A 12,693-nucleotide genomic window follows, 5' to 3' on the forward strand; every position below is an offset into this window, starting at 1 on the left:
GTTTTTTGTTTTTCCATATGAAGTTGATTATTGTCTTCTCCAGATCTGTGAAGAATTTTGATGGGATTTTGATGGGGATTACATTGAATCTATAGATTGCTTTTGGTAGAATTGCCATTTTTACTATGTTGATCCTCCCAATCCAAATTGTGCATGCCTGTAATCCCAGTACATTTAAGACAGTGGGAAGCCAATCTCTTTGTGTTTGAGGACAACTTGGTTTACATAGTAAGTCTAGGACAGCCATTGCTATATAGAGTTATCTTATCTCAAAAAAAATTAAATAAATCCAAAACCAAAAAGCATATCTCAAGTTATGAAACCTTTTGTAATATAATCTGCCTAGTTTCAACAAAAGCTTAGACTTGTTGCTTAAAGAACTTTCTGAATTTAAATCTCCAGAAAATGAGGGCAGAGTCCTGGACACCTCTCTCCAGACAGATTCAGTGGGGCTGATGTGGTCCCGTGCAGAAAACTGTGACAACGTGTTTCAAAAGAGGAACTCCGAATAGTCCGGGCTCTTTTTATTTACACAGTTTCAATGGTTTGACTGCACAATTTCACAATCAGTTTTAACTTCCTATGTTTCTAAAACACTTTACAGTAATCATAAGTTTGTTTCTTTCCACTTATGTCCCCCAACTTTCCCACGAGTAACAAAATTGTGGCAATATTTTATTTCTGTAAGGTAGATGGCATATAGTAGGAAGACAATTAGACAGCTGAAGAGCTGTCCCCAGTGTTAGGATGAAACATTTTAGAGGTAAATGACAACTGTAGGAACTAGGCTGAAGGAAATCAGCAGTGGTGAGTTTGTTTTGATTGGTATTGTCCTCCTGAAAGGAAAGGGTGGAGCCTCAGGCCTCAGGCCAAAGTGAATGCAGAGAGTGTAAACAATCAGAGACAGAGATGCAAAGAGTTAATTAGCGTTATAAAGTAAGATTTAGCCAGTTTTCATGGACATCTCCAACCAAACTTTAAAAAATCCTGTAGAGTGTTTAGTTTCAAATAGGCTAACTGGAAATTTCTGTGCGAGGTCGTGATTCTTTTCGGAATCACACAAGCAGAAGGCTAGCTTCATCTGTAAAGAGAGAAAGGCAGGTTTTTACTATAGCGAAAGGAGGAAAAGCTGTAGCAATAGCTGATGAAATGTTGCGAAATCATCATTTGAGTATATAAAGCAGCTGAAATAGTCTGCCCACACAGCCCGCAAGTGAAACTTGCTCTGTCATTTAAATGAAGAGCACTAGGGATACCTGGGCTCCTGGCTGCAAGGCAGTTTTGTTTAAAAGTACAAGTTTAATCATTTAGCTCCCATGACATACAATAAAGGAAGCCATTTGGACAGGCAGGAACCTGAACGACCAGTCCATAAGGCGGGGGTGAGCAAGATAAAAACATTACTGATCTTCCTTTATGTTCTCAGGCAGTCTTGTTGAATGGTTAGTTAGAAGTAACAAAGAACACCGATTTGCTTTGTGGAAGCTTCAAGGCGCTCCCTAATACAGCTAGGTATTTACTGAGCAAGGTATTCAGTTGTAAAGAGCATTAAAGAGGGTTGAGGGGAAAACAGCACTCATCTTAACAAAGCCTTTATTTCCTTTGGAACCAGTAGCATTCTCCTGGTGAGTACTCTTTAAGAGAACTGTAGATTTGGAAGTGACTCTGGGACATTTCCAGACATTTAGGGTGCCTTCTGAGGGGGCTGGGTGGTTAAGAAGTTTTTATTTACTCACCACCCACAAGAAAAAAACGTTTAAATTATTTCAAATCATGTCTCTCTCCATAGAGAACAAGCATACATATGGATGAGCCTGTGCAGCCCATTTTCACTCAAACTACACATACCAGTCCCTGGGACCCACAGGCCTGTAGACATATCATAATGCAAAATGGATTTGCCAACTTCAAAAGTCATCATGCTCAATCAGTCTCAGCTCTGTACAAATATTCAAAGTTTAAAAGTTTTCTGAGACTCATGGTAGTCTCTTAACTGCAACTCCTTATAAAATCAAACTAAAGAAGGAGATTACCCATTTCCAACATACAATGGCACAGAATATATACTGCTATTTTTTGAGGGACAAAGGGGAGCAGAATGAGGAAATAGTGACCCAAGGAAAGACCAAAATCCAGCAGGCCAAACTCCAAATTCTGCATCTCATGTCTCATGTTAAAGCATTCTTCAACTTTCCAACTCCCTTCTGTTTTGTTGATCTCCCTTGGGCTGGTTCAGCAGCCTGGCTGCAGGTGTCGTGGCAGGTAACCATGACTCTTACATCTCCAGCATCTTGGGATCATCAATGAAATCCTGGCTTCACATTTACAGGTTCATTCATTGGTGTCTTTTGGCCTTCATGCACGGACACCTCAGGATAATAGCTGACCTGTTATTGGCTTTATTTGTTGTGGAGGGAGATTTTGCAACTGCTTGCGTCTGTCCTTTACTCAAAAACAGAACTATGTGGCCAAATCTTCCGAAGTTTCCAAACTGTGGTTGGAACTTGGTCCCCTGTTCAAATGCTTTTCACCAGCTTTCTATTTTTAATGACTGATTTCCTTCACTGAAAGCTTATTTACTTGATTTCTTAAGTTGGAAACTTAACTCAGTGCATTCTTGTCCTGAAGTTGCCACTGCCTTGATTTCATTTAGCATCAGAATTTTCTTTTAATAATTTTTTTATCTCTTTAATTTCTAGAATTAGCTCCATTACATGTCCTGGCACTCCTTTTCTTCTCAAACTGTATGTTTTGTGTTTCTCCATGCTCATCTAGATCCCATTCAGTGTAGATTCTTATCAGAGTGGCCGCTAATAACATATGAGGACATCAGCACTAGGCTAGCCTAGAATGTCCCCAATGCCCTTACTTCAAAAACTGTACAATTTAGCCTCAGACCGATCTTTTGGGCCAGGGCAAAAATTAAAAATATTCTTAGTTAAAATTGTAATGGATTAAGTAAAATGCTGCGGATTCCCAAGCAGCGGCAGTGAGAAGCAGGTCCCAAGAGCAGCTGGTCCTGTGAGCAGCCAGTCCCGAGCAGGAACAGCACAGTTCCCAAGTGTCTGCAGTAGGCCATGAGGGGCAGTGAGTCCCACAAGGAGAGACAGACAAATGGGCACGTTATAAGACCACATGGGTCTCTAAAGGTAGCTGGTCCCAGACAGGGAGCCACTCTGGCGGCGAGAGACAAAGACATGGCTAGGCACACCATACAGAGTAAGGTTGGATATTTATTTAGTGGGTTATGGAAGAGAAAGGGAAAGGGGGTAAGGGAAGAATGGGGAAAAGCAGAGAGAAACAGAGAGACATAAAGAGGAGGAAAAGGAGAAGTGGAGAGACTGGGGCGAGGCAAAAGCTGCCTCTTGGGGGGAGAGACAGAAAAGAGAAGGAACTCAGGCTGGAAGCTGAAGATCAGCTTGCCTCATTGGACAGGGGAGGGAGTGGCTATGGCTTGTCTCTTAAAGGGACAGAGCAGACCATTGCAAAAATATTAAAGGAATAGTCTTAGGCCTTTTGCTGATTTCCTCCCCCTCTGAAACTGATCTGGGTCTCCACAGTTCAAATATCCCCCAGGACTGTCTTCCATGTTCCTACTAGCACAGCCCATTTAACCTCACTTACAACATTCAACTGCCTTCCTAATCCAGAATTCCAAAGTCCACACTCGGGGAAGCAGCAGCATGGCAGGGTCTGTCACAGCAATGTCCTGCTTGCTAGCATTTTTGTCTCAGTGTGTGCTATATTATGATGAAGAGACACCATAACCATGCTAATACATATAAAAATAAAGTATTTATTTGGAACTTGCTTACAGTTTCTGAGGTTTAGTCCATTGTCATAAAGGGGAGACTATGACAGTACAGAGATAGGCATAGTTCTGGAGAAGCAGCTGAGTGCTTTAAATCCAGACCTCAAGTCATCAGAGATAGAGACATTGGGGCATAGTTCTGGAGAAGCAGCTGAGCTTTAAATCCAGACCTCAAGTCATCAGAGATAGAGACACTGGGGTTGGATTGAGCTTTGGTGGCACTGGCTTTTAATTCCATCACTTGGGAGGAAGAGGCAGGCAGGACTCTGTGAGTTTGAGGCCAGCCTACAAGAGCTAGTTCCAGGACAGGCTCCAAAGCTGAAACCCTATCTTGAGCCCCCCTGCCCAAAAAATAGAAGAGAGAAAAACAGAAGTCAACCCTCAGTGACATATTTCTTCCAAAAAGACCACACTTACTCTAAGAACATATCTTTTAATCTTTTCAAACAGTGTTACTCTTTAGTCTATTAGTATATTGGGGCCACTCTCACATTAACCACCATACAGTTACAGTCCACAGATTTGTGGAATGGTCATAGCTACTCCTTGTGATGTAGCTGGCTAGCACAAGATATATTGCATGTGTTTTTCCTTTTGTGCATATTGGGCAGGGGGCTTTCTGTTAGTTTTGATTTCTTTGGGCATGTTTTGTCTTATTCTTTTTTGTTTACTTGCTATTACTTACATTTATACTTTATTTTGTTTAAGAGACCTAAGAAAAAGCATGATTTGATGAATAGATAGGTGAGGGGGTTTGGGGAGGCATTTACAGAGGGGAAAATGTGATCAAAATGTATTTTTTTTGGCAAAAAGATTTAATAAAAAGTAAAATTGGAAATCATATATCTCTAATTGGGTATGTATAAGCATATAAATATTAAATGGATTTGTACTTTCTTGGCTGATAACATTTAGCAAGATACACAAACAATCTTACAAGAACTTTAGTATCAGGCATGAGAAACTATTCTCCAAGTATTCTCATTTGTCAGGGTAGCCCTAAAATTCTAAAACCATAAAATCTATGGACACTCAAACTGTTGCCTCCCAGAACCTGAAGATGTACCCTTTTGTTGAAGAGAGCACGTACTTCAGATATCATCAAGTACTGAGATGGAATTGACTTGGAAGCCTCTTCCCTGAGAACTTGATCTCAGAGTACATGAAAGTGCTAAAATCTGAAAAGAGAAAAGTAATTCTAATTTTACACCCTTCTGTAAAAATTAACCACCATAAAGACTATCTTGAAAAGATATATTCAAAGGTGTATGTATTTGGGGTAACCAACACCTACTTAATTGAGCTTAAGGCATTAACAAAAGAGAAATTATGTTTGTTAACATAAACCTGGCCAAGTACTTCTGACCAGTGATGTCTTATACCCTAAAGAATAGGCAATTATTTCTATTTTGTGAACCAGCATAATTCTGGAATCCTAACTTTAGATCCCCAGATAAGCATAGTTCTGGACAACGATGGAGTATGGGAAAAGCAAGATTTTGCATGAGGCTGGCACAAAGGAAGAGATAGTAGTGGAAGCCTTTTATATGAAAACTCAATCACAAACTAATTGAAGGGTTGTTAGAATACATTAGAATCAACTTACACATATAAAGTTGTGCTGCACTTGCCCCTGTGAAATGTTCCCATGTGACTCTTTTTGTATGTGGGTTTGGTGGCAGCATTAACACCATGGTTTTGCAGAGTGACTACCTGGAGCACCACTAACCACAAACATTTTAACTCTTCCAACTGAAAATGTATGCTCACCAAAAGTAAATATCTACCAATCCAGGTTGCAGAAAGATAGTCACTCCTATATCTTGTCTGTGAAGAGAAACCATAGTTTAAGTCTTCAATGCTCACAATTTTAAATGTGATGTGTTTGGTTCCTATTCATAAACTGTAAACCAATGGTTTTCAACCTGTTAGCCTCCACCTTAAGAAAACATGTATTTCCAATGATCTTAGGAACTGAGACACCACCCTGTAGCCTAATTATAGCAAAACTTTTAAACATTGTAGATAGAGAAAACAAGATATTCATACCAAAACCAGATTTAAACAATACCTATTTATATACCCAGCCCTACGTTAAGTATTTACTACTTCTGACTTGAATTCATTCCTAGAGAAGACTGAATCTTCATCTCTCAGCATCCATTGATTGCCTGTAGTTCTCCATCTAGTAGTGTGGACATGTGAGATTTACCCCATCTTTTTCCTACTGGTGGTGGTACTCTCTAGTCCATATTTAGGTGACCAACTTGTTAAGATATCACAGGTATAGCTTCACTGTTATAGAGGAGACACTGTCTCTCAGTAGGTATCCTAGTACTCCCTATCTTTCTGGTCTTACTGTCTTTTAGCCCCTTTACAAGATTTTTTTATGCCCTGGGTCAAGGATCATAGTGTGTGTGTGTGTGTGTGTGTGTGTGTGTGTGTGTGTGTGTGTGTGTGTGTGTGTATTTGGGTTGGTAATCCATATGTTTCTCACAAATCACCAAATTGGATGTTTCTTCTATGGTCTCAGTGTATTAAAAAAGAAACTTTATCTAAATTTGTCTTAGGATCCACCTTGTTATTTAGTTTCTGTAGGATCATGGACTATAGGCTCAACATCATTTCTTTATGGCTAGTATCCACTTATGAATGAGTACATACCATATTCATCCTTTTGGGTTGGGGTTACCTCACTCAGGATGGTGTTTTCTAATTCCACCCATTTTCACGCAGAATTCAAGTTGTCATTGTTTTTACCACAGAGTAGTACTCTAATCTGTAGATGTGCCAAATTTTCTTTATCCATTCTTCGGTTGAAGGACATTTAGGCTGTTTCCAGTTTCTGGCTATTACAAATAATGCTGTTATGAACACAGTTGAACAAATATCTTTGCAGTATGATTGAGGACCTTTTGGGTATATTCCCAAGAGTGGTATTGCTGAATCCTGAGGTAGGTAGATTCCCAATTTTCTGAGAAGCTGCCATACTGATCTCCAAAGTGGTTGTATAAGTTTGCATCCCCACCAACAGTGAATGAGTGTTTCCTTTACTCCACATCCTCTCCAGCATAAGCTATCATTGGTGTTTTTGATCATAGCCATTTTGACTGGTGTAAGATGGTATCTCAGAGTTGTTTTGATTTGCATTTCCCTGATGGTTAAGGATGTTGAACACTTCCTTAAGTGTCTTTCGGCCATTTGAGATTCTTCTGTTGAGAATTCTCTGTTTAGTTAAGTACCCCATTTTTAATTGGGTTATCTAGAATTTTGATGTCTAATTTCTTGAGTACTTTATATATTTTGGAGATCAGTCCTTTGTCTGATGTGGGATTGGCAAAGATCTTTTCCCATTTAGTAGGTTGCCTTTTTGTCTTATTGACTGTTTACTTTGCTTTACAGAAGCTTCTCAGTTTCAGGAGGTCCCATTTATTTACTGTTGCTCTCAGTGTCTGTGCTACTGGGGTTATATGTAGGAAGTGGTCTCCTATGCCCATGTATTGAAGGCTACTTCCCCTTTTCTCTTCTATCAGGTTAAGTGTGGTCAGATTTATATTGAGGTCTTTAACCCATTTGGACTTGAGTTTTGTGCATGGTGATAGATAATGGATCTATTTTCATTCTTCTACAGGTTGACATCCAGTTATACCAGCACCATTTGTTGAGGATACTTTCTTTTTTCCATTGTATAATTTTAGCTTTTGTTGTCAGATATCAAGTGTTCATAGGTGTGTGGATTAATATCCTGGTTTTCAATTTAATTCCATTGGTCAACCTCTCTGTTTTTATGCCAATATCAAGCTGTTTTCATTACTATAGCTCTGTAATAGAGCTTGATGTCAGGGATGGTGATGCCTCCAGAAGTTCCTTTGTTGTATAAGATTGTTTTGGCTATCCTGGGTATTTTGTTTTTCCATAAGACTCTTAAACAGCATATCCTAAATTCATTGAAACAGAAAGCAAAATTTTGTTAGTGGGTTGCAAGGGGTGGTGAGGAGTAGCACCATTTCCGTTTCCACTCATTTATTTCTCTACATATGAACACTGCCTGTGAGATAAACAGTATGATTTATTCAGCAATGACAAAGAGAATATAGAGTTCTGTTGATCCCTGACCCAGTATCCCATGCAATCACAATCTAGATGAGTGATGGTTTGAAATAAAATGGCCCCCAATAGAAGTGGAACTATTAGGAGGTATGGCTTTGTTAGAGTAAGTATAGCCTTGTTGAAGGAAGTGTGTCAATATGGGAATGGGCTTTGTGGTCTCCTATACTCAAGCTATACCCAGTTTTTGTGGATTCAGATATAAAACTCTAATTCTTCCTATCATCTTGTCCACCATGTTGTTAGCCTGTCTTACCATGATGATATGAACTAAACTTCTGATAGAGTAAGCCACCACAATTAAATGTTTTCCTTTATAAGAGTTGCTGTAGTCTTAGAGTCTCTTCACTGTAATGATATTTTGTTTGTATTTTTAATAAATAAAGCTAATGTGAAGATCAGAGTTTAAAGTTAAGTCACTTGAAACCATGAAGTTGTGGCACACACCTTTAATTCCATGCTTGGGAGTCCCACACCTTTAATCCCAGTACTAGGCAGGTGGAGACAGGAGCAATATGGCTGGTTAGAGAGATGAATATAAAGGGGACAAGGCAGGAAGGAACTCATTGGAGTATGATGGAGGAAGGTCATGGTTAAATAAAGAAACTGCCTTGGCCCTGATAGAACAGAAAATTAGGTAGGCAGAGTAAACAGAACAGAATGCTGGGAGGAAGAGGAAGTGAGCTCAGATGCCATTTCCTCTCCTCTCTGGGGCAGATGCGATGAAGCTCCCATCTAGGATGGATGTAGGCTAGAATCTTCCCGGTAAGCACACCTCGGTGCTACACACATTTATAGAAATGGGCCAGGAAGTGTTTAAATGAATACAGTTTGTGTGTTGTTATTTCGGAGCATAAGCTAGCCAGGTGGCTGGAAGCAGGGTGGAGGAATGCAACCCGCAGCTCCTTCAACAGTATGGAGTCTGAGGTTTGGTGGAGATGCAGTGTTGTCTAGGCAGTCTGAGGTTTGCCCCTTCAGTCTGAGCATGGCAAGAGGTTTTGCTGATACTTTGATGTCTATATCTTTATATGACTTTTTATTATTTGTGCTGCATCTGGCACCCAACATTTAGGGTATAAAATAGACCATAGAGATATTCAAATCCAGATAAAGGGATTTAATGGAAAACCAAATTCAGCATTGCATTGTAAGAATAGAGAGGGACAGCGTAAAGTTTTCAAACAACAAACCTTAATGTCATGGGATAGTGCTCTTATACCCTGTAAATATTTGTTATTCATATTGGTTTAATAAAACACTGGTTAGCCAGTAGTCAGGCAAGAAGTATATGCTGGGCTATAAGACTAGGATTCTGGGAAGAGGAAAGGCTCAGGCTGTGGTTACCAGTCAGAAGCAGAGGAAGCAAGATGAGACTGCCTCGATGATAAAAGATAACACATCATGTGATTAAACATAGACAAGAATTATGGATTAGTTTAAGTTGTCAATGTTAGTTAATAACAAACTGGAGCCAATAGGCCAAACAGTTTGTAATAATATACTCCTCTGTGTGTTTCTGAACAGTTGTTGGACTGGGTGGGACAGAAACTCCATCTGCAAATGACACCAATGTGAGGCATCCACATAAAACTTGCTTGAGCTTCCTCCCAAGGACAGTGCAGGGAGGCACTTAGCTGACTGAACCGCTTTCTGTTCTGCCTTTTGCCTGTAATTAGCATATATGCTGGCTGAGAAATTTAAACTTGGGGTTGTTTGGTATTTACCTTCAGTCCTCCCAGTCTATCTTATGTTTTTGTCTTCATTTCTCTTAATCTGCCATTTCCTATAACCTCAAGCCCCCTGCAGGTACCCCTTGCTGGTTCCTGTTGGAGTGTGCTCCAACACCATATTTCATCCAATGTGGCCACTTCATTCATGGTTGATTCAGGTATGTGATAGATGGCTAGGGAATGAGGTTGACTACTGCTCACACAACTAAACATATGATCTGCCAGACTGTTGTAATCCTTTGTTGAGGTTATCTTTAATGACTGTGTATATGTGAAATAATTCTCTTTGTGCCCTTTGTGGTTTTGAAGAGATGTATCTTATTCTTCTTCCTCAAAGATTTATCTTGTAAGTGTGTGGGACACAAAACACTGTAGCAGGAGTAAAGATAATGGCCACTGGATCATGTTTTCAGGAACTCTTTAGGCTGGAACATCACACACACACACACACATACACACACATGCACACACTTGAACACACACACAGTCACTTCTTTTTAGCAGTGAAAGTCTGTTATGCATAGCACATTTAACTTTATGTTTCCAAGGGTCACAAAACTCAAATCCTGAGAGACTGCAGAGATCCCTTGTGGCCTATTTTGAAGAGTTCTGCTTCTGTGAAAGTCTAATTACAAGTAAAGAGATATTTCTCAAAGGCAAACAATTTGAAAGAGTATGATCAGAAACTGATTAAAAATTCAAAGTCCCGTTGCTGTAATTCTCACATGGGAATCTGTTATAGTCTCCAAACAGTATACATATATTCCAATGGAACCTTGAATACTTTTGTATGCTAGATAATGCATCATAGTAGTCAAGATCTCACAAAGAATAGTTTTAGCCTTGGAAAGATCCTCCTTCTAGTCTTGATCCCACCCATAATTTGGTGGTTACTTAAGAAAATGAATATCATTAGCATACACTTAAACAAGTTAACCAAAACAAGAGAATGAAGATTCAGATTAATAAACTTTAAAATGAAAGAGTAACTATTAAAGTGATGCCAATCAAATTTAGAAAATCATGGGGCATACCATAAAAACTATACTCCAAAATTGGAAAATATAAAAGACTGTGGCCCATTCTTTACTGAAATAGGAAATAGAAAAACATTTAAAACTATATGGAACCCCAACAGACTCACAGCAGGTTGTGGAGTGGACCAAGGTTTTGCCTCGGTATGGAGGTCTAGAGAGTAGGGTGTCCCGACCTGTGGGTGGTCACTCACCTTTTGGTCCTCTCTGTGTGTTTGCAATCTGTGTTTCAAAGTTCCTCTGAGGTCACGGGGGACAGGAGAGTTTGGAGGCAGAGTGAGAGGTGTAGCTTATAGCATTTGATTGAGGGTATGGAGGTGTTGGAGCAGCCTGTTTTAAAAAGTTGTCTGCTGGCTGGTTAGAGAAGCTGAGTCAGGTATTGGTAATAGGTCTTAAGGGGAAAGTTTTTGATCCATTTCCAGTACAGTTTTGGGCAGGAAGATTGATAAGGAGCAAGTGTTATTGATCCACCTATGGAAATCAAGGTTTCTTGTACCATATGTTTAAGATGATGTCTTTTCTCCACAATTTACTCATAGTGTCTTGACTAAAATTCAGGTGGTTGTTTTTGAGTGTACTTTGTCTTATGGCCTGTTTTAGTCTATTGTTTCATGTCTGTTTTGAGAAAGTATGGTGACATACCTGTTATTATGGCAGTGAAGTATATTTTGAAATGAAGAATGATGATAACACCAGCAGGGATCCAACATCCCCACCCTATGTATTTTACCCTGTAAGCTATAAGTCCCACTCAGCTTCCAAATTCACCTATTCCCTGCAACCTCAGAGGAACTCTGAAACACAGGGTGCAACTACACAGACAGGACCAAGAGAATGAACCACAAGAACAGATTAAGAGAGCAGATCAAGAGAGTGGGTCAAGAGGCCTCAGTGGCTCCCTGAGACACAGACAGCAAAGAGGCAAAAACACTGCAGGCACCAATTGGAGAAAGAGATGGGTAGAAGCCAATGTAAGCATTTATCCAACAACTTAAAAAGCAACATATTAACAACACCAGAACTCAGGAGTCATACAACAGCAAGACTTGATCATACTAATCCAGAAGAAGCAGAAGACAATGGTTTTAAATGTAACTTTATGAGGATGATGGAGACATGAAAAGAGGAAATGAAAAATTTCCTTAAAGAAATGGTGGAAAAGAAAAAATTGGAACAAATCAATACTCTCTCAAAGAAAACTAAGAAAAACACACACACATACAAAATCAAACAGGTGAAAAAAAATCAAGCAGGTGAAGAAAACAGTTCATATAGTTCAAGATATGAGGACTGAAATAGAGGCAATAAAGAAAGCACAAACCAAGGGAATTTTGAATATGGAAAATCTGGATAACTGAACAGGAACTACAGAGGCAAGCAAAATCAAGAGAATATAAGACATGGAAGAGAGAATCTCAGGTGTTGAAGATACTATAGAGGAAATAGATTCATTGGTCAAAGGAAACATTAAATTCAAAAAATTCTTAACAAAAGCATCCAGGAAATCTGAGACACCATGAAAAGACCAAAACTAAGAATAATAGGGATAGAAGAGGAGAAGAATTATAACTCAGAGGCATGGAAAATATATTCAACAAAATCATAGAAGAAAACTTTTCCAACCTAAAGAAGGATATCCCTATGAAGGTACAAGAAGCTTACAGAACACTAAATAGACTGGACTGAAAATAAAGTCCCCTCACCATATAGTAATAAAAATGAAAATCATGAAGAATAAAGAACAATATTAAGAAAGGAAAAAGACCAATAACATATAAAGGCAAACATATCAGAATTACACCTGGCTTCTCAATAGAAACCATAAAAGCCAGAATGTCCTGAAGAGGTGTGCTGCAGACACTAAGAGACCAAGGATGCAAGCCCAGACTCCTATACTCAGCAAAGCTTTCAATTATCATCTGTTGCTGGGTTGGTGAAGATCTTCTCCCAGTCAGTGGGTTGCCTTTTTGTCTTAGTGACAGTGTCCTTTGCGTTACAGAAGCTTCTCAGT

General features: G+C 39.3%; 1 protein-coding gene and 1 pseudogene across 1 annotated transcript in view; one reads left to right on the top strand and one right to left on the bottom strand.

Annotated features, from left to right (window-relative positions):
* LOC101984273 overlaps window positions 1–12,693 on the top strand; it is a 398,439-nt pseudogene that overhangs the window by 132,981 nt on the left and 252,765 nt on the right.
* The window catches only part of LOC101989836 (zinc finger protein 431-like), a 257,504-nt gene that overhangs the window by 86,834 nt on the left and 157,977 nt on the right, over window positions 1–12,693 (bottom strand). The window contains exon 9 of the mRNA XM_026777884.1: window positions 4,380–4,395. Within this exon, the coding sequence (XP_026633685.1) occupies window positions 4,380–4,395 (16 nt within the window). The remainder of the gene's footprint in view (window positions 1–4,379; window positions 4,396–12,693) is intronic.

This window comes from Microtus ochrogaster, unplaced genomic scaffold (genome assembly GCF_000317375.1).
Source record: "Microtus ochrogaster isolate Prairie Vole_2 unplaced genomic scaffold, MicOch1.0 UNK89, whole genome shotgun sequence".
In the NCBI taxonomy this organism is placed as follows: Eukaryota; Metazoa; Chordata; class Mammalia; order Rodentia; family Cricetidae; genus Microtus; species Microtus ochrogaster.